The sequence below is a fragment of the Crinia signifera genome, chromosome 3 (assembly GCF_055691185.1).
Source record: "Crinia signifera chromosome 3, ASM5569118v1, whole genome shotgun sequence".
Classification (NCBI taxonomy): Eukaryota; Metazoa; Chordata; class Amphibia; order Anura; family Myobatrachidae; genus Crinia; species Crinia signifera.
This window is the reverse complement of record NC_139219.1, coordinates 193,035,202-193,061,394: the sequence shown is the minus strand read 5'-3', so window position 1 is coordinate 193,061,394 and position 26,193 is coordinate 193,035,202. Positions and strand designations below refer to the sequence as shown.

The 26,193-nt window shown below is 45.5% G+C and overlaps 1 protein-coding gene across 2 annotated transcripts in view; it reads right to left on the bottom strand.

The window, feature by feature from the left end:
- The window catches only part of PHIP (PHIP subunit of CUL4-Ring ligase complex), a 110,093-nt gene that overhangs the window by 58,282 nt on the left and 25,618 nt on the right, over nt 1-26,193 (bottom strand). For both annotated transcript variants that reach the window (XM_083177163.1, XM_083177164.1), the window contains exons 5-6: nt 12,326-12,476; nt 12,131-12,229 (exon numbers count right to left, since the gene is read on the bottom strand). In XM_083177163.1, the coding sequence (XP_083033289.1) occupies nt 12,131-12,229; nt 12,326-12,476 (250 nt within the window). The remainder of the gene's footprint in view (nt 1-12,130; nt 12,230-12,325; nt 12,477-26,193) is intronic.

Here is a 26,193-nt window from a genome sequence, read left to right as displayed (position 1 = left end):
GAAGCTGCGCGATGTTGTACAATAAAAAAATTGTATGGCATACAATGCGATGGTATACGATTTTCTATTGTACAACCACCCAGATGGGTCCTTACAATGTTAAATGCCCCCCCCCCCCCTCCATCAATGCCAACCCGAAGCGTGGCAAGCACAGCGAGCCCGCGTGGGGGCGGCGGTACATGTCCTCCGACCTTTTCATACCCCCCACTATCCATGTCGGCGTGGAGTGCACTTTATATAGTGTGGCGAGCGCAGCGAGCCACAGAGCCTGAAGCGTGGGGAGTGCAGCGAGCCCTGCGAGGCAACGCGGAATACATGAAAAGTAATACACGTGCCCCTCGCCACGCTTTGGGCTCGGTGGCTCGCCACACTAAAATCAACTCCACGCTGACGTGGATAGGGGGTATGAAAAGGTCGGAGGACGCGTAGCGCTGCGCTCGCCACGCTTCGCTTTCGCGTTGATAGTGGGAGTGGTGTGGTGGTGCATTTAACATTGTAAGCACCCATTAGGGTGCTTATACAATAAAAAAATCGGTACTCTTTACCTAGAACGGCGCCCGTCGTGCTGATCGCGGGTACATTTATGTGCGTCCGCGACGCGACCGACGCGATGCCCGCGATTTCCCATTGAAACCAATGTTAAACTTTGAAATCGTGTCGGTCGCGTTGCGGCCGCACATAAATGTACCCGCGATGCCCGCGACGCGATGCTCACGATTTCCCATAGGAATCAATGTTAAAAGGCGCGATGGACCCGATTTTACTGTTAAATTGCTCAATCCACCCGATTTGGCCATAGGAATCAATGTTAAATGGGCCACAGAGCCCATTAACCCTTAAATGCCCCCCCAAATTTTTAACGCCACCCCACGATCCACGCCAACCCGAAGCGTGGCGAGCGCAGCGAGCCCGCGAGGGGCGGCGGTACGCGTCCTCCGACCTTTTCATGCCCTACTATCCACTAGGGCGTGGTGTGAGAATATAATAGTGTGGCGAGCGCAGCGAGCCACCGAGCCCGAAGCGTGGCGAGCGCAGCGAGCCCCGCGAGGGGACGCGGATACCTTCACAGTTATGCGCGTCCCCTCGCGGGCTTCACAGGTGTCCGTGTCCGTGTCCGCGGCCGCTCGCCACGCTTCGGGCTCGGTGGCTCGCTGCGCTCGCCACACTATTATATTCTCACACCACGCCCTAGTGGATAGTAGGGCATGAAAAGGTCGGAGGACGCATACCGCCGCCGCTCGCCACGCTTCGGGTTGGCGTGGATCGTGGGGTGGCGTTAAAAATTGGGGGGGACATTTAACGGTTAATTGGCCCTATTTGGGCTGTGTGGCCCATTTTACATTGATTTCTATGCCCAAATCGGGTCCATTGAGGCATTTAAGTGTAAAATCGCGGTCAATCAGGCTTTTTAACATTGTTCCCTATGGGAAAATCGCGGTAATCGCGGGCATCGCGGCCATCCCGATTTACCCGCGATGACCGCGATTTTTACCCACGACGACCGCGATTTCAATCGCTGGCGCCGTTCTAGGTAAAGAGTACCAAAAAATGTTATCGCATTGCATGCGGCTATATGGCATGCAATGTGATGCGATAGCATAAGATTAAAAAAATTGGGCGCCGTGCTAGGAAACAAGTACCTTTGAGTGTACACATTGAACGATATCTGTAAACGATATTGTACAGTAACCTCACCAGGATCTGCTGAACATGCAGATCATTGGCTAAATAGACAAATTGACCTGCATGTCTAGCATAGGGTAGAGGTAGTATCATTAATGATATTGATTGTACTAACTAGAGGATAATGTAATAGATATCCCTAGAAAAGGGACATCTGAGCGGTATCTTTTACATTATCCTAGATTGTGAATATGCCTTTACATTATGTACAAACTATAAAAGACAATTTGTGAAATATTAAGAAATACATGCATTTTGTTGTGATTGCCATACATGGAGGTAAGGTGTGAAACTGGTATATAAGGCAATGTTTAAGTACATTTTTGAAGTTTATCGGATTTGTACTATATTAATCAAGCTCGAGATTCTTTTGCCGAGGTAATACCAAGCAACATGGGAATTATAAATGAACTTGGGTTTATTATTATTATAATTTTATTTATAAGGCGCCACAAGTGTTTCACAGCACCGTACAAAGGAACAATACAGGGAGGCAAAGCTTGGCATAACATTGAATAAACAACAAAAATACAGTACAAATAAATAGCGCCACAGATCAATACACATTACAGCTTAAATGTAAGTAGTGAGGACTCAAACATACAACTAGAGGCTTGAGGCCAATGATGGAGATGAGTATGCAGACGAAGATGGTCACTGAGTGTTGGAGTAAAGGAGAGCTGTGAGTGAAATGTAAAGAGAAGTGGGCTTTGACAACAGGAGGGAAGAGGGCCCTACTCGGAGGAGCTTACAATCAAGTAGGAAGGGGAGACAGATTACAAGAGGTGCAAACGAGTGGGTGGTGGTTAGATAGCAGGATGTAAACAGGCAAGGGGTCGGAGAACCAGCTGGTTTATGCAGTGGAAGGGTATGCTTTGATGAATAGGTGAGTTTTCAGTGCCCGTTTGAAGCTTTGCAAGGTCAGGGAGAGTCTAATGGAATGGGAAGCAGTGATCAGGGTGGAGGAGAGACAACAGTCGTCAGCCGACCGTAGAGGGCGGGAGGGTGTATGAATGGAGATGAGGTTAGAGATATATGGATATGGAGCAATGGAATTAGAGATGGCCCTGTATGCGAGTGTGAGGTGTTTGAAGAGGATTCTGTAGGGGAATGGAAGCCAGTGCAGATTTTGTTGAAGGGGAGTGGCAGAATTAGAGCGGCGGGAGAGGAAGATAAGCCTGGCTGCAGCATTGAGGACAGATTGAAGAGGAGCCAGTTGGGATTGAGCGAGGCCGGTGAGGAGAGCATTACAGTAGTCAAGCCGTGAGATGACCAATGAGTGGATGATCAGCTAGTTGCACTCTGAGAGAAAGGGCCTGATGCGAGAAATGTTGCGTAACTGGAACCGGCAAGAATGGGCCAAGGTTTGGATGTGGGGTGCAAAGGAGAGGGAGGAGTCAAGAGTGACACCCAGGCAGCGAAGTTGGGGAACGGGGGAGATGATGGTGTTGTTAACAGTGATAGAGATATTAGTAGGGGGCATAGCTCTGGGTGGGGGAAAGATAATAAGTTCGGTTTTGTCCATATTCAGCTTCAGAAATCGCTCAGACATCCAGGTGGAGATGGCAGAGAGGCAGTTGGAAACTTGAGAGAAAACAGTGGGGGACAGATCAGGAGAGGAGAGGTAGATTTGGGTGTCATCCGCATAGAGGTGATATTGGAAGCCAAAGGAGTTAATGAGTGCACCCAGAGAGGAGGTGTACAGAGAGAACAGAAGGGGGCCAAGGATGGAACCCTGAGGGACCCCGACAGGAAGGATGGAATGTGGTGAGGTAGAGACAGAGGCAGAGACTGAGAAGGAACGGTTGAAGAGGTAAGAGGAAAACCAGTTGAAGACTGTGCCAGAGAGGCCAATGTTTTGGAGTGTGTGGAGGAGGAGAGGGTGATCCACAGTGTCAAAGGCAGCAGATAGGTCCAAAAGGATAAGCAGGGAGAAGTGACCCTTGGATTTGGCTGACAGCAGGTCATTGGTGACTTTCACTAGGGCAGTCTCAGTGGAATGAAGTGGACGAAAGCCAGATTGAAGGGGATCAAGGATGGAGTGGTCAGACAGGTAGCTGGTGAGATGCCTGTAAACCAGCCGTTCTAGTATTTTAGAGGCAAATGGGAGAAGAGAGATAGGGCGGTAGCTTGTGGGAGATAAAGGGTCCAGGTTTGGGTTTTTAAGAATAGGCGAGACCAGAGCATGTTTGAAGGGAGAGGGAAAGATGCCAGTAGAAAGAGATAGGTTAAAGAGGTGAGCAAGGTGGGAGCAGCCAGTGGGGGAGAGGGAACTGAGGAGACGGGAGGGGAGAGGGTCCAAGGGACAGGTAGAGGGGGGAGAGGATGAGATGAGGGAGAGGACTTCCTCAGCTGTAGTAGGGCAGAAGGATGACAGAGTGGGGTAGTTGGGAGGGGAGGATGATTGGGGTGGGTGGGCAGCAGAGGGGGTATGGGAGGATATATCATGTCGGATTATCTCAATTTTAGAGAGGAAGAAGGAGGCAAAGTCAGTGGCAGTGAGGAATGAATGGAGGAGGGGTGGTGCAGGGCGAAGTAGAGTGTTGAAAGTTTCAAAGAGACGTCAGGGATTGGAGAAATGGGAAGAGATGAGAGATTTGAAGAAAGAATGTTTGGCATAGGAGAGAGCAGCACTGTAGGAGGAGAGAATAAACTTGAAATAGAGGAAGTCTGCCAGAGAGTGAGATTTCCTCCAGAGGCGTTCAGCAGAGCGTGCACATTTTTGCAAGAATTGTGTTATTTTGTTGTGCCAGGGTTGGGGTTTAGAGCGTCGGAGGGGGACAGTGTGGAGGGGGGCTACAGAGTCCTGAGCAGAGGTGAGAGAAGAGTAATAGAAAGAGGCAGCCTGGTTGGGGCAAGTCATGGTTGAAAGAGGAGAGAGAGGAAAGTCTCCAGGGAAGACAGGACAGTAGGGTCAAGAGACCCGAGGTTAAGTCTGGTGACTGTGGGTCTGGGCAATGAGGGGAGAGGGGAGGATGAGAGGGTGAAAGAGAGCAGATTGTGGTCAGAGTGGGAAGGAAGAATTAGAGAAATCAGAGAGATTACAATGGTGGGTGAAGACTAGGTCAAGGGAGTGTCCCAGATTATGAGTGGGGGTGGAGGTCCATTGAGAAAGTCCAAAGGAGGTGGTAAGGTCAAGCAGATTAGAGGAGGCAGCATTATTGATGTCAATAGGAATGTTAAAGTCACCGAGGATGATAGAGGGGAGGTCAGAGGCAAGAAAGTGTGGAAGCCAAGCAGCAAAGTTATCAAGGAAAGGGGAGCAGGGGCCAGGGGGGCGGTAGATTACAGCCACAAGGAGGTGAATAGGGTAGAAGAGGCGGATAGTGTGTACCTCAAAGGTGGAGAATGTGAGGGAGGGCTCAGTTGGGATGGCACGGAAGGTGCAGTTGGGGAGAGGAGGATGCCCACTCCTCCACCCTTGCGGCCATCAGGTCTGACCGAGTGTGTGAAGGAGAGGCCTCCATAAGAGAGAGGGCAGCAGGGGAGATAGTGTCAGAGGAGGAGAGCCAGGTTTCAGTTATGGTAAGAAGGTTAAATAAGTGGGAGATAAAGAGGTCGTGGATAGTGTGGAGCTTGTTGCAGACTGATCTAGCATTCCAGAGAGCACAGGAGAAAGGAAGGGAGGGGACAGGTGAGATAGTAATTAGGTTGTGTGGGTGCGTGTGAGAGGTGTGGAAGTTGAGAGGGGGTGAGACCTGACAGCGAGTACTGGTATGGGACTGGATCGAGGAGCCATATTTCTGTGTAAAGTTGTTCAGAGTAGTGATATAGAATGAGGTTGGAGTGGCCTAGAATGAGTAGTGAGAAGGTGATGTACTGGAAGCGTGGAGAGCCTACAGGAAGTATAGGTCATGTATAAGTGAGACAGAAGCAGTGTGTGACAGCACTTAATTCAGTGTGGAGATCAGTGTCCACGTTGTTCAGACTGTAGGTGTTGTTGTGTCAGGTAAATCACTGCAGTATGTTGATTGCTGGGGTTGCAGATGGAGGATGAAGTGTTCTTTATGAAGTAAATGGATTCCAAATCAGAGTTTTAGATTGTGTTTATGCCTGTGTTTATTGCTGCACATGCAGCAATGCGAGGCAGGCACAATAGCATGCTCCTGCGAGGACATGGACTGAATGTGAGCTGGCACGCACAGGTACCCGCCTCCCTTTCACTTGTACAGGACCCGGCACTAAAGCAATGGAGTGTCATGCCATCCTGCTACAGCACGCTGCTATACTTATACATTCTCCAGGTTTGCTGCATGAATGCATTTCATTAATGCAGTGCTTAACTAGATCAACTAGCTGATGTGTAACATACAGTAAAAGTAGCACATGCAACTTGCTGTTAAGAATAAAAAAATAACAGTTTGTCCGTTTAACGCAGATAATTATCTGTTTGTTTCCTTTAGCGAGATTGTGACTGTTTATCCATTGTGCTACTGAGCTTTAACCCTGTAGCTATGTCAATATAAATAGGTATAGTATTTTGTTAGTGATCACATCCCTGAAGTCAATTTTTGGGCTGTTAGAAGGAAGGGATGGATTATCAAAACGGGAAACGGTCATTGGGTCACCACCAAGTAGGTCGACACCACTAGTTCGACATGCGTTTAGGTCGACATGCAGTAAGGTCGACCGGGTCATTCAGTTGACATGGTTTTTTTTTTTATATTTTTTTGAGCAGACATTATTTCCTGCCCTACCATCCACTAGGGCATGGTGGGAGAATAGAATATTGTGCCGAGCATAGCAAGGCACCGTGCCCAATGTGCGAGCCATGCGAGGGGACGCGGTGGTACGTTTTAGTGTTTATGCTGACAGTCGACATGAGGGTACAAAAAAAGTTGACTTTTTCACTGTCGACCTTACCCATGTCAACGTTATGACCCTGTCGACCTAAATGTGGAGCCCTCTGACGAAGTCCGTTGATGACGAAACGTGTTGGAGCGTGGCCTAGCGTCGACTTGCTGTATGAGTGTAACCTCTCCACCATCCTGTGAGATTCACAGACCCACGCTGTAAAACACTGCGGTTGTGCTAACCGTCAGTAAAGGTGGGCATCCGGCCCGTGGTCCGCCTGTTGCCCACCTCTGCTCTAGCTGGTCTCAAGATCATAAGTGACAGATAATGGTTTGATAAACTTTGGAATGCTAAAAAGGTATACAGTAGCGGGGCGTGGCTACGGCGGCAAGCGGGTAGGACGCGGGACATTGGAGCTCCCCGGGTATCTATCCTGAAAACCCCCATCCTACGTTTTGGCAACGCTGAATTCTGCCCTCCACGGTTGCTGGATCTGCCGCTGCACCCGGGGAGCTCTGTATGCACACAGACCGCCGATCCCGGAGCCGGCGCAGCTAGGTGAAACACTGCGGCCTGACATCCTCTTCTGCAGCACCTGCCGAACATCCGGTGCGGCGGCGTCGTGTGAGTGACAGGGACCCGGTGAGCGTACTGGACTGCGCTGCCTGGCGATCTCCTGTTGGCCCCCCCTCCGGTCTCCTTGCGGGTGACTGCCTATACTTTGGTGCCTGGGCTGGCTGTTTGTCCGGGCTACAGCGGCCATTTTGGATCTCGTGCTGCCACGCAGGTTGTTACACAGTCCAGATACACTGACTGTAGGTGCTATTCACCATACTCCCACTTTCTGCCTGGCCAGTTATCAGTCCCATCAATATGGAATCCTCTTATTGCCAAATCCTGCAGGCTATACATGTCTCTACTGAAAGGCTTATTGCTCAGCTCACTGAAGTACAGAGAGATGTACTCTCTACCCCCTATACTCCTGATACATATGCTGCTGGAGTAGATATAGCTGTGCATCAAAGCTCTAAACCTGTGAATTCCATGCTATCTATGTATGCTAATATCCTGGATGCACCCTCTTTGATGGCTTCACCTAACTCTGAGTGCTTACGGCCCCCTGTCCCTATATGCGTGGACAAGGCTGCACTACAACCTCCTCCATCTTTCCATCCTGCAGCAGTACAGCCCTTTACTCTACTATATATTTACGCTTCTGGATGTGTTCCTTCATATCTTTGGAAATTTGGATACACTGATAAGTATGCTGCTGGAGAAGATATTATACCTCAATGTTTCAATCCTGTGGCTTCCACTGTACTTATGTATACTAACAACCTGGATGTACTTTCTTTGATGGCCTTCCCTGACGTGGAGTACTTTTGGACTCATGTCCTTATATGCATGGATACGGCTTCACTGCACCCTACTTCATTTCTCCTACCTACAGCAGCATTTATGACATTCTCTTTCAGCAATGCGGAATATTGGCCAGACTAAGGATATTCTATTACGCCTTTGTACCTTTGTTGACTTGGGGTGTGGGCCTACATGAAAGAAATATATGTCTAATATTGGAATGATGGGACCCTCTCCTACATTGTAGCTGTTGTTTTTATATATGCGGCTCTAAGGATGGGAAGTGACTGGCTAGATTAATGCTTCTTGCGTTTCTTTTCTCGCTATATTACTCTATTTCTATACATGATATTTCTTATATTGGGATGTATATTAATACTAATAAGGCTTCTCTTATCCGTTCAATGTGGGAGGGTTGGACGCAACCTAGTTTTAAACCTTTAATATTTTGCCTTTTAAAATACGGATTATTACTTTCTTGACATATTGTTTTCTTCTTTTTCTGCAGTTCATCTCCTCTGTGAACCCTGTTATAATGTTATAATCTGGTTGCTGTGGGGTTCCTTTACCCTCATACTCTGTCATTGGTGGAGGGGGGGGGGGTTAGGTGTGCCGCAGCTGATCTTGTCCATCTGATGCTCTGATATTCTCTGACACACTATATTTTTAGACGTATGTATCCTGCTATATAACTTGCAATCATTATGCTATATTGCCCGGTGTTGAATGTGATGGGACCCTCCCCTACATTGTAGATGTACGATGATGCCCTAGGTATATATATATAATTATATATATTTTTTTATAAATACCGTGCCACCGCCCCAGTCAGCACATTCGTTTATTATCCTTTTACGTGGGAGGGGGGATATGGGGAGGTTGTCTGTGACACTGCCCCTGTCAACACATTCGATTAATATCCTCTATATGGGTTGGGTGGGAGGGGGGGGGGGGGTAGATAGATAATGTAGCGTAGAAGTAGGGGGTAGGGGGGGAGATAGGGGAAAATTAGTTCTGTTTAAGCTAAATTAGCTAAATATAGCTAGTGGCTGCTAATTTACTCCCTTCTGAGTTAGTGCTAGGTAGGTTGGGGAGGGGGTTGTTAAGGGATCCAGGTATACCTAGGTTGGGGTTAGGTCATACAGGGTGGGGGGTTTTGGGGAGGTTTACTTTGGGTCATTATGGGGGGTTTTGCGTTGGGTAGTTTAGATAGCTTATTATAGGTATGTAGCTTTTATAGTTAAACAATGGTGTTTTCTGTCCAATGACTGATTTGAATTGTAATCTGATGGTGCGTAATGGATACTTGAGAGCTATAAAGCTATATTTGTATCCCCTTCTAAATTGTTGTACACGACAGTCCGGATGGCGCCTCCGGCTCCTGCTGTACTTCTCTTTATCCTGGAGAGGTAATATCCGTTGTGGATAATCTTATTCCTGATTATGTGAAAATATCTGTATATTCCTACGACTTTCCTCTGCTTACTTGCTCTTTGATGTGCCACATTTGACATTTGATGTATGCACCCAATGTAACACCATTGTTTAAAAGTTCTGTATGCATGTAAAACCAATAAAAATCACGAAATTAAAAAAAAAAAAAAAGGTATACAGTAGTTGGGTTGACACACAAAATGTCGACCACTTAAGGTGGACATGGCTTAGGTCCATAGCTAAAATAGGTCGATACAAGCATTAGGTCGACTGTGTCTAGATCAGTCAAAAGGTCAACATGAGTTTTTCAGTTTTGTTTTTTGAGCCAATAGGTGCATACAGGAGGTATCTCATGCCCTACCATCCATTAGGGCAGTGGTTCCCAAACTGTGCGCCTAGGCTCCCTGGGGTGCCTTGGAGCACTTGCAGGGGTGCCTCAGGGTGGTGGTCCAGAACCAATTCAAATTATGTATGACCAATGAAATAGGCAAAATCAGTGCTTGTGGCTTCCAATTATACAATATGTGGCTAAACAGAAATTAATCATGTTGGTCACCACATAACTGGACCTAATGATACAATTTAATCACACCTTATTTGATTTAATATTTGTTTCTGAAATTCTCATTAACAAACTTTTGGCCTAAGGGTGCCGTGAAAAATATTCTGATATTGTAGGGTGCCGTGATTCAAAAAGTTTGGGAACCACTGCATTAGGTTGTTGTATGAGAAATGCAGAGAATAGAGATTCACCGTGCCAGAAGCATGCAGATCGCAGTAAACCATGAGAGGGCACGTGATGCACCCATACGGTGTCCGCGTCGACCATTTCGACATTCAGGACAAAAAAAAAAAGTCCTGAAAAACCCATGTCGACCTTTTGACTATCAACCTAGACACTGTCAACCTAATGCTTGTGTGAACATTCTATCCATGTTGACCTTACAAATGTTAACTTAAACCATGTCAACATTCTGTGGTCAACCTTATGCATGTTGACATTTGGTGGCTCGACCCAATAACCCATACCCATGGAACTACTTAAGATCTTCTGTTACTGTAGGGAGGAGAACCAAAAAATTGATGTCATACTAGTAGGTCATATGGAATAAAGAGGTGAGCGGGCCCAGGTGTGTAACAGGTGCAGGACTGACATATGCTTTGTGTTGGCTAGGCATAGTAGAATTACAAAAGATGTTGTTCTTGTACAGTCAAATTTTTAGGCAAATTTAATCCCACCGACATTGGCGCTGAGGAAAAAGTTAGATTTGATTGCATCCCAAACAGCAAACTACAGCAGTCACAAAAACTGTGTGCATATGCAAAACTGGGCACAAGTAGCAGTTCCAGTACTTGTTTCCTAGCACGGCACCCCCGATTTTGATTGTATTACATCTTATACAATCGCATCACATGCAATATAGCGGCATGCAATGCGATTTTTTATTGTACAAGCACCCTGATGGGTGCTTTTAATGTTAAATGCACCCCCATTGGCAACGCCACCCCCACTATCAACGCCAACCCGAAGTGTGGCGAGTGCAACAAGCCCGCGAGGGGCGGTGGTATGCATCCTCCGACCTTTTCATACCCCCCACTATCCACATCGGCGTGGAGTTGATTTTAGATAGTGTGGCCAGCGCAGTGAGGGGACACTGATTACTTTACATGTATTGCACTTCGCTCGCCACGCTTCGTGCTCGTATTCCGCGGCCGCTCGCCATGCTTCGGGATCGGTAGCACTATATAAAATCAACTCCACGCCGACGTGGATAGTGGGAGTATGAAAAGCCGGAGGTCGCGTACCACCGCCGCTCGCCACGCTTCGTGTTGGCGTTGATAGTGGGGGTGGCGTTGACAATGGGGGTGCATTTAACATTGTAAGCACCCATCAGGGTGCTTGTACAATTAAAAAATTGCATCGCATGCCATTTGCTGTCATGCAATGCTATGCGATATTTCATTGTACAAGCACTCCTGTTAATTTAGCATGAATATCACATCGCATACCACTAAGTACGGTATGCGATGGGCGCCGTGCTAGGAAACAAGTTCTGCAGTTCCAATTAAAGGTGTAGATATGCATCGATTTCAATAACTTTCTATTTGATTCGCTTTGCTTTCGATTTCCCCAATTGCACCTCCTTTTGAATTTGCATTTGCTTTTCATTCCATTGTTGAGCTGAACTTTTTTTTATTCGATATCTATTTGATGTGCATTCAAGGCATAGTGTACACATTCTATATTTTCTTGCCTGCTCAGTCTATTTTTCTTTTTGCCCTTTTTCATGATGTCATGGCCCGGGACCGCCCACAACAATGCCGTTGGCAGGCCAGGTCCGCCCCCCTTATGCTGCACCTGTGCATCAGCGCCCCGCCCACTAGGTATATATTAGATACACTTAATGCCAATTTTAACCTCGATTTGGTAGATGTAAAAAAATGATAAACCTCATATAAGAAGCCACTCATGTCAGGTAAAATCCTTGCTAACGAACAAATCCTTAATTGCCAGAACAATGAAAGATGTGCCCATTAGAATCATTCTATTAATTATGAGCTGTGTGGTAGTGCTGAAATCCATCATCAACCAGAATTGAAGCTGCTTTGCCCATCGGCTCTCAGATACGTATGCATGCAATGATCCAAAGAGGCCCTCACTGTACTCAGCCTTCATCTTGCCTCCTCAGTTGCCAGTGGACATAAGTGCAAGAATCATGCAAACTTACATATGCATGTGACTGCTTTTCTAGTCACCGGATGTCTGCAAGCTATGAAAATTGGCAAAGCATAAAAACTTGGCTACAGCTCCTGTGTAATTCAGATTAGATTTGTGAGGTATTTTTCTCAATACACTTACCTATACTTGATGGATTTCCATAATTTATTGGCAACTCTGGGGGTCTTCCACAGTGTAAAGCTGCAAGAGCCGAACCCTTCCATACAACATGTTTACAGCCTAAACAGATTAAAAAAAAATAAAAAAAGAGCATTCAATTGTGTAAAGTTATTCCTTTAAGTAAATTCGGAGTAAAATGTTATGGAGTGGTCATACTTTTATTTGTGCGAAGCAGAGACTGGCGGCCTGCTCCCAATAGTGTCAGCACTCCAGGGACACTTTGAGGAATGTCTTTCTCGAGGAGTGGCCCTACTCTTCGGCATATTTGCAGTAAATGGTCAGGTGCCAAGTGACGGTAATTTTTTACCTAAACAAAAATAAATCAGAGGCGTTTTAAAAAAAACGAAAACATACAACCATATACATAATAAACCACTGATACCCTTTAATAGAACAAATGGCTTTGCATTATCACACATTATAGATATTTCTTGATTGAAGAAACTGGATTTATGGGTGTCAGATACGCAAAGAGTAGATCTGGCCAATTCAGAAGTTGAGCTTGGTACACATTAGATGAAAATGATGCAATGTTCGTCCAGATTTCCCATGAATTCCGAGACAAACTATAAAGTGCATTCACACTGGGCCTGATTCCGTTTTGTCAGCAAAGCAAAAAAGTGCACAACTGGGCAAAACCATGTTGCACTGTATGTGGGGCAAATGTAACATGTTCAGAGAGAGAATTATACCCCTTTTCCACTAGCAGAAATAACCTGGAAATGTCAGCGGGGACACGCATCTACCTGGTCTTTCTGCTAGTGGATATGCTCCCATGTCAAATAACCCAGTTTGGATTCCCCAGCATTCCAACCCAGGTAATGATCAGGGTTGGACCCAGTTTGGACCTTGGTTTAGGGTTAGTGGAAACACTCCCAACCTGGTATATTTGAAAAACAAAGCTGATTGGAGCTTCTGGGGTATTTTCGTGTGCATTTTGTACAGGTTTATGTGCACTTTTTACATGTCTAGGTACATGTATTGTGTGAAGACACTTTTGAATATTTGGGACTAAAATAAAAGCACAAACTTTTTCAAATAAATATTTGTGGTCTCTTCTACCGGGTAGCACTGTAGTGGAAATGTGTCTTAAACCCAGGTTCATCCCGGCACTGAACCGGGGACAAATTACCCTGTCTGACCCAGGTTACTAGTGGAAAAGGGGTATTAGATTTTTTTTCTCTGCACGTCACATCAGCCTCGCCTGAGTGCAACATGGTTTTGCCCAGTTGTGTGTGTTTTTTTTTTTGTTTTTGTTTTTTCTCAGCAGGACTAGAATTTCAATTTGGCTGAAAACAATAATTCGTACATAATAGATTTTCAAATGTGTACCCTAATGTAGAAATGTTTAGAAATCTATATCCTGTATGAAAAGTGCATCATTTATACTTTTAATAAAAATAATAGCATTAAGCAGATGTTTACAGTGTTGTGGCTCCTTGGCCACTATTTCGTCTCAAGCACCACAAGTATAGAATATGGAAGACTGAATATTTTACAGAGTTTGTATGCAGGCCTTTGCAGCTCCAGAGCGCTTACAAGCTAGAAGCCAGTAGCTAAATCATCAGCTGAAGTGAGGGATTTGCAGGTATTTGTACTCATGGCATCCTGCAAAAAAAGCTACTGCTGGAAAGTGATGTATTCCGGTTTTCAGCAAATATAGTTTGTAAGAATTCTGTTGAGCTCCGATAATAAAAATGAAGATATAAAGATCAGGAAAGTCGTACGTAATGTATACAAGTCCCAATGTTAAAGGTGCCCATACACTTATCCAATTTGGGTTGATTTTGCTCGATTATGATGGATCAGGCCGAGAAATAGGCCCTTAATCAGATGTGTTTGACATCCCATCCGACCCGATGCGAGGTCCCGTGGGCATCGGGTAGGACCCTACAGATTGAACCTGCTGCAGGTTCAATCTGTCAGATCAGACCCATCATCTGCACATCGCGGGTGCTTTTTAGCACCCACAATGTGTTGTTCTAATCCGTAGGTGTGTGCCAGCGGTGAAGCACCGCTGGCACATCTATGTAAAGGGGGCAGGCAGCACGAATCACCCAATGGCTGTGAGGGCAGGGCAGGCAGTCCGCACGGAAAAAAATAAAAAACCTGGGCAGCGTGGGGTCCAGGCTGCGTGAAGTGCCTGGGGGCTGTAGGTGCAGCGGCGGAGCGGGCAGTCTGATGAGCGGACACTGCAGACAGCAGCGGCAGAATTTGAAAATTCAAAAGATAGGCCGGCTGCTGATTAGCTAAGAGAGAGCTGCCAGGGAACTTTACATGGGATAAATCGCATGCGATTTATCCCATGTAGAAAATGGCACATAAAGTGCCAAATCATAGTGAGCTCTCCCAGGCAGCTGCCAGGGGAGCTCAGGGGAAATTAGGTCCGACTTGTCCTTCAGACAAGTCCGCCTAATGTATGAGGGACTTAAGTCCCTAACAGGTTTCTACTATATAATCAGTTTCCCCATAGAATAAATAAATGTTACCATCCATATTCTATTAAGGAAAATCGTGGTATAATGCTTATACGTTCACAGACACCTAAGAGGTGTTGGCATTATGCCTGAGGGGATACCGCTATCTTCTGAACACCGGATTCCAAACATCATCCCTCTCAACCACTGGTTAGAGTGGGCCTAAACATTTTAAAGGAACCAGTTTTCCTAACAAAATGTACAAAAAGCATGGTAAATCGTAATCCAATCAACAATCATTTGCTTGGAGACATGCCAACTTATTTTGTAGCCAAATAACCATAGATGATAATCCTATCCAAGCATAAGTCATACTTGCAAAACGGTTCTACCTAAATAAATCCAAGAAATTAACCCGGCATCACTGAGGTTGGGTCATATGGAATCGGCTTTTTTTCATATTGCATGTCTTTTTATTACGTTATGCAATGTTGTCAAACCTTTAAGTAACTGGAGTTCAGACCCCTCCATACCAGTTTACCGCTACCACTCAGTGGATGTCAGTACAGAGAACTAGACGTGCACAAACTCCAGAAAGGTTATGACAAAATCTGGTACTTATATGTTAGCTGGGCACCCACTAAGCCATTTGCTTAGTTTTACGTGTCCGCTCGCCTCGCTACGCTCGCCACACTATATAATATCAACTCCACACCGACATGGATAGTGGGGGTATGAGCGTACTTACTATAGTGGGTGCCCAAATAACATATAAGTACCCAAAATCTCAATATCTGTGTAAAGGTGCCCACAGACGCATCGATCCCGGCGTGCGTTCTGTGCTTAACTAGCACACATAGCATCGCATCGTATGCCTTGTGCATGTGATGCTATGCGATAAAAAGCTAGTACAAAAAGTATGTGCAGCACATACTTTTTGTACTGTGCAATGAGGTGCCGCGGGAGCGCGCACCCCATCGCATAGCATCACACCGCCAGGATCGGTGCGTGTGTGGGCACCATTAGAATTTCATAAGACTGATTTGGTTTATGAATTGCTTGACATTTTCAAAGATCTTACGATTCAGTTAACAAAAAGTTACTTTTTTGTTTAGACACTGTATTAACAATGACACAGAAGTTATTAATTTTGCTTTTTTTTTTTAATCTTCTCAATCATCCTTACAATTTAAAAAAAAAAAAAAAAAAAAAAAAATCAGGAAGATCATATACACAGGTTAAAATGACCCACCTGATCATACATGTAACAACTTTCACCACAATGGCACAAGATTAAGGTATACATCTTCTCCTAAACACATATTCTGACCCAGGGCAAATTACAATGTTGCGATTTAAATTAATCAAAAAAACTACCATAGACTGATAACATTGGCCCTTATTCTAATTCGGACGGTACGGCCCGCGTGCGGCCGTACCGCCGATGTTTTTACTCTGCACATGCGCAGAGGTGAATCTGCGCATGTGCAGCCCCCTTCGCCGCAGACGTATTTCGTCCGCCGCAAAGGGGGCGTATAGGGGCGTGAGAGGCATCATGCCCTCATTTCCCTATGTGTACGCCCCGCGTTTCATGGGCGTTCCCATGCAAACGCGGGGCGTATGCATGGTAATGAGGCCATGACGCAACTCATGGGGGCGGAAAGCTGACGTCGCCGGATGTCAGCTTTCAGCCCCCATACAAGCTACCACACGGACGATTGTCCGTGTGGTCTCAGCTTGCGGGAGCTGCCGCGGCGTGCGGACCTGCCTTCGATGGTCGACGACCATCGAATGCAGGGGGCAGCTCCCACCATGGTGGAGGCGTACGCCTCCACCATTTTTATGCGGATCGCCAGCCGTCCGTGTACGGACAGCCGTGGCGATCCGTAGGGTGGGCGGGGATTGGTTTGTGCGGCCGGAGCCCCGTGTGCGGCTCTGGCCGCACCAACCAGAATAAGGGCCATAGTTGTGCAAAAATAACGTCCATTTATTAAATATGGGGATCCACAAGGTAGATTGCTACTCTGACAATTCACAGGCTGTGAAAATAGCCAGAGGAAAAACTGCTTTCCAAGCGAGAAGCTTCAAGTCCACTAAATTTTTTAAAATAATAAGTTACAATACCTTGCATATTAAATTTAGTGTAAATATCCGTACACACGGGGCAAGGGGCAGAGCCTCTGCTGAGCATTTTGCTTAAGCAGGATCGCTCAGCACACATCATGGCGCTCAACGGTGCACCTGCGATGTGTGCGGAGCAATCTGTACTCAGCGTTTTGCCTATGCTTGCGACAGTGATGTGTAGTACTGCGAATTGCCCCTTAAGTCTCACTGAAAGAGCGAATAGAGGTAACAATGTGCTCTGACGAGTCGGATTCCAGGTCCAACACAGGTCAAGCACTTTACATAAATTCAGGGTCATCCATTATACACAGGGCGACCCTGGTTTAACCTCTTAGTCGAAAACCTGGGTTGATCGACCTGGGATATAAGGTTTGGTGCTTTCACACAGACCTTTGACCTGGGCCGAGCCAGCAATAACCTAGGTTTGAGGTGCAGTGTGAAAAGGGTATCAATGGTTCACGAACTCTTCTGAATCATTGCGCACCTCAGTTATGTGGTGATAGACAGCATTTGTTTTTATTTATCATTGGAAGCCACAAAAACTGTTTTGCCTCTAAAAATAACTATACATAATTTGACCACCAACCTAGGGTACCCCTACAAGTGCCCTGAAGCACCATAAGATGCCACGACACCCAGTGTGTGAACAACAGAGCTAACTGGAAAGAGAGTTTGAAACAACTTCTTACGCAAATGTTTTTTTTATATATATTGTGGTTGTTGTGGAGTGTTGCCTTGGTGACCTGGCCACGCTAAGGGCATACTATCGCGGTCGTATGGCTGGATGGATGTCTGGTGGCGTGGCGTGGTTCCCATGGAGACAAGGGACGCACGCTGATAAGATCACTCTCAGTCGGCGGTGCACCTGAATCCGGCACCTGGGCGGCGAGGCGGTGATTGTAGAGATGGGAGGTGGCCTGCATCCCCTTTTTAAGGTGAGCACTTGTATGTTTGTATGTTTGCACATGTCCTCCTGAAGACGGGGTGTCACTCCCCGAAACGTTGAGGTGAATAAACACGTTTGAACCTATGCTGCAGTGCCGTGCTGATTCTCCTTCTTGCGGGATTGGGGATCTGTGACTACTATTTGATTGACGCAAGGGCGCGCAGCTTATTGCTTGAAAGTTTGGTGAGTGCCATACCGATACAAGATATACATTGGATTCCCTGTCAGGACTCCTAAAGGGTAGAGGCACCACCCGTGATTTATTGGATCTATTTGTCTGTGGATACAGTGCTTAGAGTGCCGGACAATATGGAACCTGCTTCAGTCCAGTCCGTCATGGATCGCAATGCAGATATGGGACCATTGGATTTCCCTAAGGGGGAGACTTTGAACTTCTCTGCTGATGAGGCGTCCCAAATATTATTTACATCTGACTTGGAGCTGGTTAACGTTACAGCGGATGATATGTACCATCGTTTACTCAAATTACGCAAAAGGGAAATAGACTTTCTATTACACGGACAGTCACTATCCGATTATTATCGCCAGAAATTGATTCCCCGAGGTTTTAGGGTCCGGAATACCCCCACAATTGGGAGGACCAGCCCGGAGTTCTGCCGCCGCTGGGTTGCGGTACTTAACAAATGTAGCTTGGACCTAATGCTCCTTGTCATCGAGCAAGCCGGCAAGGAACTTAAGCACACTAAGGAGAAATTGGACAGTCTCACTAATGAACATCAGGTGTTGCTGAGTAACCAGGAGCATGAAAAAATCTAGTCCAAGCTAAATAATCAATGTCAAACCTATAAAGCTGAACTACTTCGATTCAAAAGAACTAAATTACTCACAGTCCAACAGGATTATGAGTATAATACTGTATATCGATGGCTGACAGGACCTGATCCGATGCAGCGGCAAGCACCTTCTTATAATCGGCGCACCTGGCGCAATAAGAAAAACTATCGCAATCACCAGCATTCATCATCGCAAAGTGATAGTGACTTTAATGTGGCCAATTCTGATGAGCCCTCTACTTCTGCCCATCCCCCTTTAGGGAGGGTTACAAGAGGAAGAGCAGTAAAAGCCAAAGAACCCGTCGAGGTGGCGAATGTGAAAGGCAGTTCAAGAGGTCGCAAGCCGCCCAAGAACTGATCTTCAATTTATCTAAAAGACCCCTGTCGGAAGTGGAGAAAAGGGTATTGAACAAGGGGTTGTCTTTTATACCCACCGTTGACCATAATGAATTTGAGTGGCAATGTAACATACATCGCATTGGTAGGAATATGCGAGTTAGAGAACATTTCCAGGACTCTACCAATGCTAATGTGGGTAATGTAATGTCTAAATTTTCTAATCAGATTAATAAATCTTCTTTTGATCCTTGCAGTAACAATGCTTCTATTAAAACTTTTGTTAGACTGCTAGACAATTCAGTTCATAAATATACTAATGCTAATCCTGTTAAACATCGCAATTTATCAAATGTGGAATCTCAGGCACTCAGGAAACTGGGAAACGATAAAAGTATCACTATCCGCCCTGCCGACAAGGGGGGCGGTATAGTGATACAAGATATCGAACAGTATCGTAGTGAAATTTATAGACAATTGGACCACGTTGAAGTTTATTCTAAGCTAAAGCGTAATCCAACAGAACGTTACCAGCATGAATTATTTGGGGTGGCAGATGTGGCGCTGAGTGGAGGGCTCATTGACCAGAAATGTGCCAGCGCACTCAAGGTGATGAGTCCTGTCATTCCAGTGCTATACACCCTACCCAAATTACATAAAAAAATCTGTCAACCCACCTGGCCGACCCATCATCTCGGCTAGGGGGAGTTTATATCAACCTACATCTCAATTATTGGATATGTTGCTGCAGCCGCATATTATGCGCCGCAGCACATACCTTAAAGATACTACATCGTTCTTGAATCGCCTGAATCAGGTGACTAACATTGAGGCACATACCATTATGTGCGTCATGGACGTCACTAGCATCTATACTTCAATCCCCCATGAACAGGGGTTGGAGTATATGCGTATTTTCCCTAATGAGCTTCCCGACAGTTTTGGTTTTGATATTCAGCTATTTCTATCCCTTTTAGAATTAATTCTTAACAGAAATTATTTCATTTTCGATGGTGCTATGTACCTGCCGACATCCGGGTGTGCGATGGGGGCGGCGGTCGCCCCCTCATATGCGAACATCTATAGGTTTGAATTAGAGCGTACGATGTTTTTTGAACATCGATTTAGTCAACATATCCGGATGTTCTGCAGGTACATAGATGACCTGTTTATGATATGGAATGGTGGAGTGGAACTGTTTGAGGTGATGATGGGTGAGATCAATGATATGGAGACCCCCATAAAATTCACGTTTAAACACAGTGCAAATGAAATTGATTTTCTTGACGTTAAAGTAATGTTGAAAGACTCTACCATTTCTACAAAGGTTTTCTCTAAGCCTACTGATAGAAATACTTTGCTGCTGGCTAGCAGCCACCACCCCCCATCTTTGAAGAAGGGTTTACCCTATTCTCAGATGGTGAGGGTGGCACGAATTAACAGCAATAAGGCACAGTTATCATCAGAACTGGATGTGGTTGTGTCTAGATTTCATGAAAGAGGGTACGCCCTTAAGAATCTCTTGCAGTCTAAACATAAGGCTATGGGCCTTGATAGACAGAACCTTTTGAGTGCCAGTAATAAACAGAAAGATGCCAAGATTTTTCCCATGATCTCTAATTTCGATACCTCTAGTGCTGTCCTACCAATTGCAGTTAGGACTTTGTGGCCAGTAGTAGCAACAGATCGAGACCTCAAATGTTTTTCTGGTGTTAGACCTCTTAACTGTTACAGAAGAGGCCGTAACCTGAGGGACTTTTTGGTCCACTCAGATGTTACAGGGTTTGGGAATGATACCTCTGGACAGGTCAAATCTAGAAAACCAGGTTGTTATAAATGTATAAAATGTGTTACATGCGGCTATTTGATTCAGGGATCACAATTTAACCCCTTCCTGACACAGCCAGTTTTTGCCTTCCTGACAGAGCCCTTTTTTTCAAATCTGACATGTATCACTTAAGTGGGGATAACTTTTTTTTGCTTTTACTTATCCCAGTGATTTTGAGATTGTTTTCTCGTGACACATTGTACTTCAAATTAGTGGTAAATTTGGGTCGATACAGTCTGTGTTTTTTTGTGAAAAATACCAAAATGTCGTAAAAAAATGGAAAATTTAGCAATTTGCAAAATGTTAAATTTTCTGCTTGTGAGACAAATAATCATACCACTCAAAATAGTTAATAACTAACATAGACCATATGTCTACTTTATGTTTCCATCATTATTTCAACTTCCTTTTAATTTTTTTGGACACTAGGAGGCTTACAATATGAATAGCAAATTCTCAAATTTTCAAGAAAATTTCAAACACTGATTTTTTTTAGGGACAAGTTCAGTTCTGATGTGACTTTGAGGGACTTGTATGTGAGACACCCCCATAAATGATGCCATTTCAAAAACTGCACCCCTCACAGTATTCAAAACAGCATTTTGGTAGTTTGTTAACCCTTTAGGTGTTTCACAGAAATTAAAACAAAGTGTAGGTGAAATTTCAAAATTTCATTTTTTTTTTTTGCAGATTTGCAATTTTAATACATTTTTCTAAGGAACACAGTAGATTTTACTAGAGAAATGTGACTAAAAATTGATTCCCCCAATTCTTTTGTTTTCATAAATATCCTATATGTGGCCCTAGTGTGCACGTTGACCAAACCACAGGCTTCATAATAGAAGGAGCACCTACTTGATTTTGGAGCCTCCTTTTTATGAGATTATTTTTTAGGCACCATGTAGGTTTCTAGGCACCATAAGATGCTAAAATTTAGGAACCCCCCCACAAGTGACCCCATTTTGCAAATTACACCCCTCAGGGAATTCATCTAGGGGTATAGTGTACATTTCAAACCCCCAGGGGTTTCACCAATTTTGATACAACTGGGCTGTGCAAATGAAAAATTACATTTTTTTACACAAAAATGCAGTTCTGGCTCAAAATTTTTCATTTTCAGAAGGTATGAAGGAGAAAAAGCACCCCAAAATCTGTGCACCAATTTCTCCCGAGTACGGCAATGCCTCACATGTGACCAAAAAATACCATTTGGGTGCATGGCAGGACTCAGAAGGGAAGGAGTGATTTTTGGATTTTGCAGCTCAGATTCTGGTGGAATGTTGGTGGGTGCTATGTCGCATTAGCAAGACCCCCCAAGCACCAATACAGTGGAACCCCCCCCCACAAGTGACCCCATTTTGCAAACTACACCCCTCAGGGAATTCATCTAGGGGTATAGTGTACATTTCAAACCCCCAGGGGTTTCACCAATTTTGATACAACTGGGCAGTGAAAATGAAAAATTACATTTTTTTACACAAAAATGCAGTTCTGGCTCCAAATTTTTCATTTTCAGAAGGTATGAAGGAGAAAAAGCACCCCATAATCTGTGCCCCAATTTCTCCCGAGTACGGCAATGCCTCACATGTGACCAAAAAAATACCAGTTGGGTGCATGGCAGGACTCAGAAGGGAAGGAGTGATTTTTGGATTTTGCGGCTCAGATTCTGGTGGAATGAATGGTGGGTGCTATGTGGCATTAGCAAGACCCCCGAAGCACGGTGAAATTATGAACCTAATAATCCATAGATGTGTGGTATATTTTAAAACACTCCTTTATACATAGGCCGGGTTTGTCGGGGCAAGTGTCACACTGGAAAATAGTTTGCTTTCTTATTCCCTTTTTATAGCAAACTTTGCACCTTTTTTGTGTCCTGCCCTTTTTTCCAGTGGAGGGGATTTCATCAGGAAAATGCTGCCCTGGTACAATACGGGGGCCAGTACTAGAAGTACTGGGGCCCTCTGCCTGCTGGTTCCCAAATATTAGGCCCTTTATGACTTCCTCTTGAAAGTGCATAAATGTCCCCCTCTGGCTGGTAGAACGGAATAGCACGTAAGCGTTATACAGTGCCATCTGGATGATATACACGGCCAGCTTCTTGTACCAGATTTTTGTTTTCCATAGGGCACTGTACGGCTTCAGTACCTGATCTGAAAGATCCACTCCGCCCATGTACCTATTGTAATCCAGGATACAATTAGGTTTTGAGGTGTGGGTACTGGTACCTCGTACAGGGACGGAGGTGGTACTGTCTCCGTGAATTGTTGTCAGTATAAGGACATCCCTCTTGTCCTTATATTTGACCAACAACATATTTTCGGTGCATATTCCCCTGCTTTCACCCCTTCTCATTACTTGGGCAATGTGCGTTTTTGGGAGGCCTCTTTGGTTCTTGCGCACAGTACCGCAAGCTGCTGTACCTCTTGAACCAAGGGCCTTAAACAGGGGGATGCTAGTGTAAAAGTTATCCACATAGAGGTGATAACCTTTATCCAGGAAGGGGTGCACTAAATCCCAGACAATTTTTCCACTAACACCTACGAGGGAGGGGGGGCATTCTGGCGGTTCAATTCTTGAATCCTTCCCTTCATATACCCTAAACCTGTGAGTGTACCCTGAGGTGCTTTCACACAGCTTATACATTTTTATGCCATCAGGGACAGCAGACATGTTTAAACTGTCACCGCGTCTATAGACGCGGTGACAGTTAAATGGCATGACGTACATTTATGCCATGTGTCGGGAAGTACATCCCGGCCATGACGTAAATGTACGTCAAATGTCGGGAAGGGGTTAAACATCCCCATTTATCCATTGAGTACAAGATCAGGCATGTACTAACATGCGAGTCTAGGTTTGTTGTCTACATTATCATGTGTTTGTGTGGCTACTATTATGTTGGTATGACAAGTCGAAAATTTAAAGAAAGAATGGCGGCACACCGCTCGTCCATTAAAGCTGCATTAGAGGGTAAGAAGGTTGAGCAACCGGTAGCGGTACATTTCAGAGAGCATAATCACCCGTTGTGTTCACTGAGATACCAAATGATAGATCATGTACCCGAGTCCCCACGTGGGGGTGATCGGGTTAAAAAGCTTTTGAGATTGGAGGCATCGTGGATTTATAGGCTGGACACTGTGGCCCCCAAGGGCCTTAACGAAAGGATCATGTGGAATGCCCTGACATAATTTTGCAGTTCTCATCAATTATTGCATTGTATTGTTCTAGGTGATTTAGGAATTTATTTATTTATTTTTCTTATACAGTATATGTACGTATTTTACTGTTGATATATTGATACATTTCCCACATTATATTTATATTTGTCTGCATTTCTGTAACCTATTCTGCTTTAAAGTTTCAGAATTTTCTGATAATTTTTTTATAGAATAGACAGTGTCTAAATATATTCTGTATATATATATTAATGTATCTGCTTTGTGTATGTTTTTAAATTGGTGTAAGGGATAGTAGCACTCCGTCTCTTATCTGATCCGTGTCGAGCGCGCCTGGTTGTTGTGGAGCGTTGCCTTGGTGACCTGGCCACGCTAAGGGCATACTATCGCAGTCGTATGGCTGGATGGATGTCTGGTGGCGTGGTTCCCATGGAGACAAGGGACGCACGCTGATGAGATCACTCTCAGTCGGCGGTGCACCTGAATCCGGCACCTGGGCAGCGAGGCGGTGATTGTAGAGATGGGAGGTGGCCTGCATCCCCTTTTTAAGGTGAGCACTTGTATGTTTGTATGTTTGCACATGTCCTCCTGAAGACGGGGTGTCACTCCCCGAAACGTTGAGGTGAATAAACACGTTTGAACCTATGCTGCAGTGCCGTGCTGATTCTCCTTCTTGCGGGATTGGGGATCTGTGACTACTATTTGATTGACGCAGGGGCACGCAGCTTATTGCTTGAAAGTTTGGTGAGTGCCATACCGATACAAGATATATATATATATATCTCGAATTAAAGTAGGTATTGATGAAGAACTAGCCACTACATAAAAGAACTTCATGGTGTTGAACTTGGTACTTTTGTTAAAAGCTGAAACACTGGGAAATTATTTTGTACTTTGAAAATTGTGCAAGACAGTCTCGTGGTGGGTGCACCCCGTCATGCTGCCGGCTTGGAGGCAGCAGGGGCGGTGGAACGGTCCTGATGACCTGAGGGGTTTGGCTTCCTGAATTTCCCTCTAGTGCCTCTGCTAGCATTAGAGGCGCCTCTGGCCTTAGGGTGGAACTTGGACCCACGAAAGGACTGCTGGGAGGGACCAGTGAAAGGGCGTTTTGCCAGAGTGGGTGCTGATGGGAGGAACGTGGATTTTCCTGCAGTAGCCTTAGAAATCCAGTCGTCCAGCTCACTACCAAAGAGCCTCTCCCCTGTGAAAGGTATGCTTTCCACACTCTTCTTGGAATCCACATCAGCCACCCACTGGCGCAACCACAGAGCCCGCCTAGCCGACACAGCCATTGCAGAATTCCGCGTGTTTATAGCGCCCAATTCCTTCTGTGCCTCACAAAGCACCGGTGTCATGTCCTGAATGTGACGCAGGTTTTCACCTATCTGAGCCACGGACATGTCCCCCAACAAACCCTCTTGGATCTGCGTGGACCAAGTATAAATGGCCTTAGCCATCCAGCAACTGGCCAATACCGGGCATTGTGAAGCCCCACTGGCCGTGAACATAGACTTAAGTGTTGCTTCAAGTCTCCTATCTGCCCCAGCCTTGAGGGTAGACACCCCAGGAACTGGTAACAGCACCTTCTTTGAAAGGCGGGAAACAGAGGAATCCACCGCTGGCGGTTCCTCCCACTTCTTCCTACCAACAGGATCAAAGGGATATGCATTTGTGAACCTCTTTGAAAGCTGGATCCTCTTTTCAGGGTTCTGCCAAGCACCTTTAAAAGCACTTTCTAATTCAGCCTGTTCTGGGAAATACACTGGCTGTTTTCTCTGGGTCATGAAAAAGGAATCTCCCTCAGAGGGTTGCTCCATAGGAAGCTCTAACACTTCCCTAATGGCCTTAATTAAAGCCTCAGAACCATGAACTAAAGACTGCTCCTGAACAGTATCCTGTTCATTTGCCCCATCTCCCACTTCAAGGATGTCATCATCAGAGTCAGGGGCCATTGCAGTAGCAGGCCGCTTTGGAGGCTGAGTAGGGGGAGGGGTGAGAATATCAACCCTGGCAGACAACATGGCTAATTCCCTTTGCACCCTCTGCGTCTGCTGTGGAAGCAACAGATTCCATCAGCGTTTTTATGCTGCTGGCCCAGGCAGACTCTTGACTATCAGCCTGTGACCCATCCACAAGTTGTGGGGGTACCCCACTGACCTGAGTGGCTACACCACTGGGTTGTGGCATCATACACGGTTCACAGGTAACCTGTGACTGTGAAGCTGGAATAAACTTTGTGCTGCACACCATGCATGTTAACTTTTTCACCATGATGAAGCAACAGGACACCCCCAGCAGCGCACACACGCACACACAACACCCACACCTGATGTACTGTAACTCTACAAAGTATAAGTGTAATACACCTCTGTATTAGAGACTATGGTGTGTGTACAAGTGGTT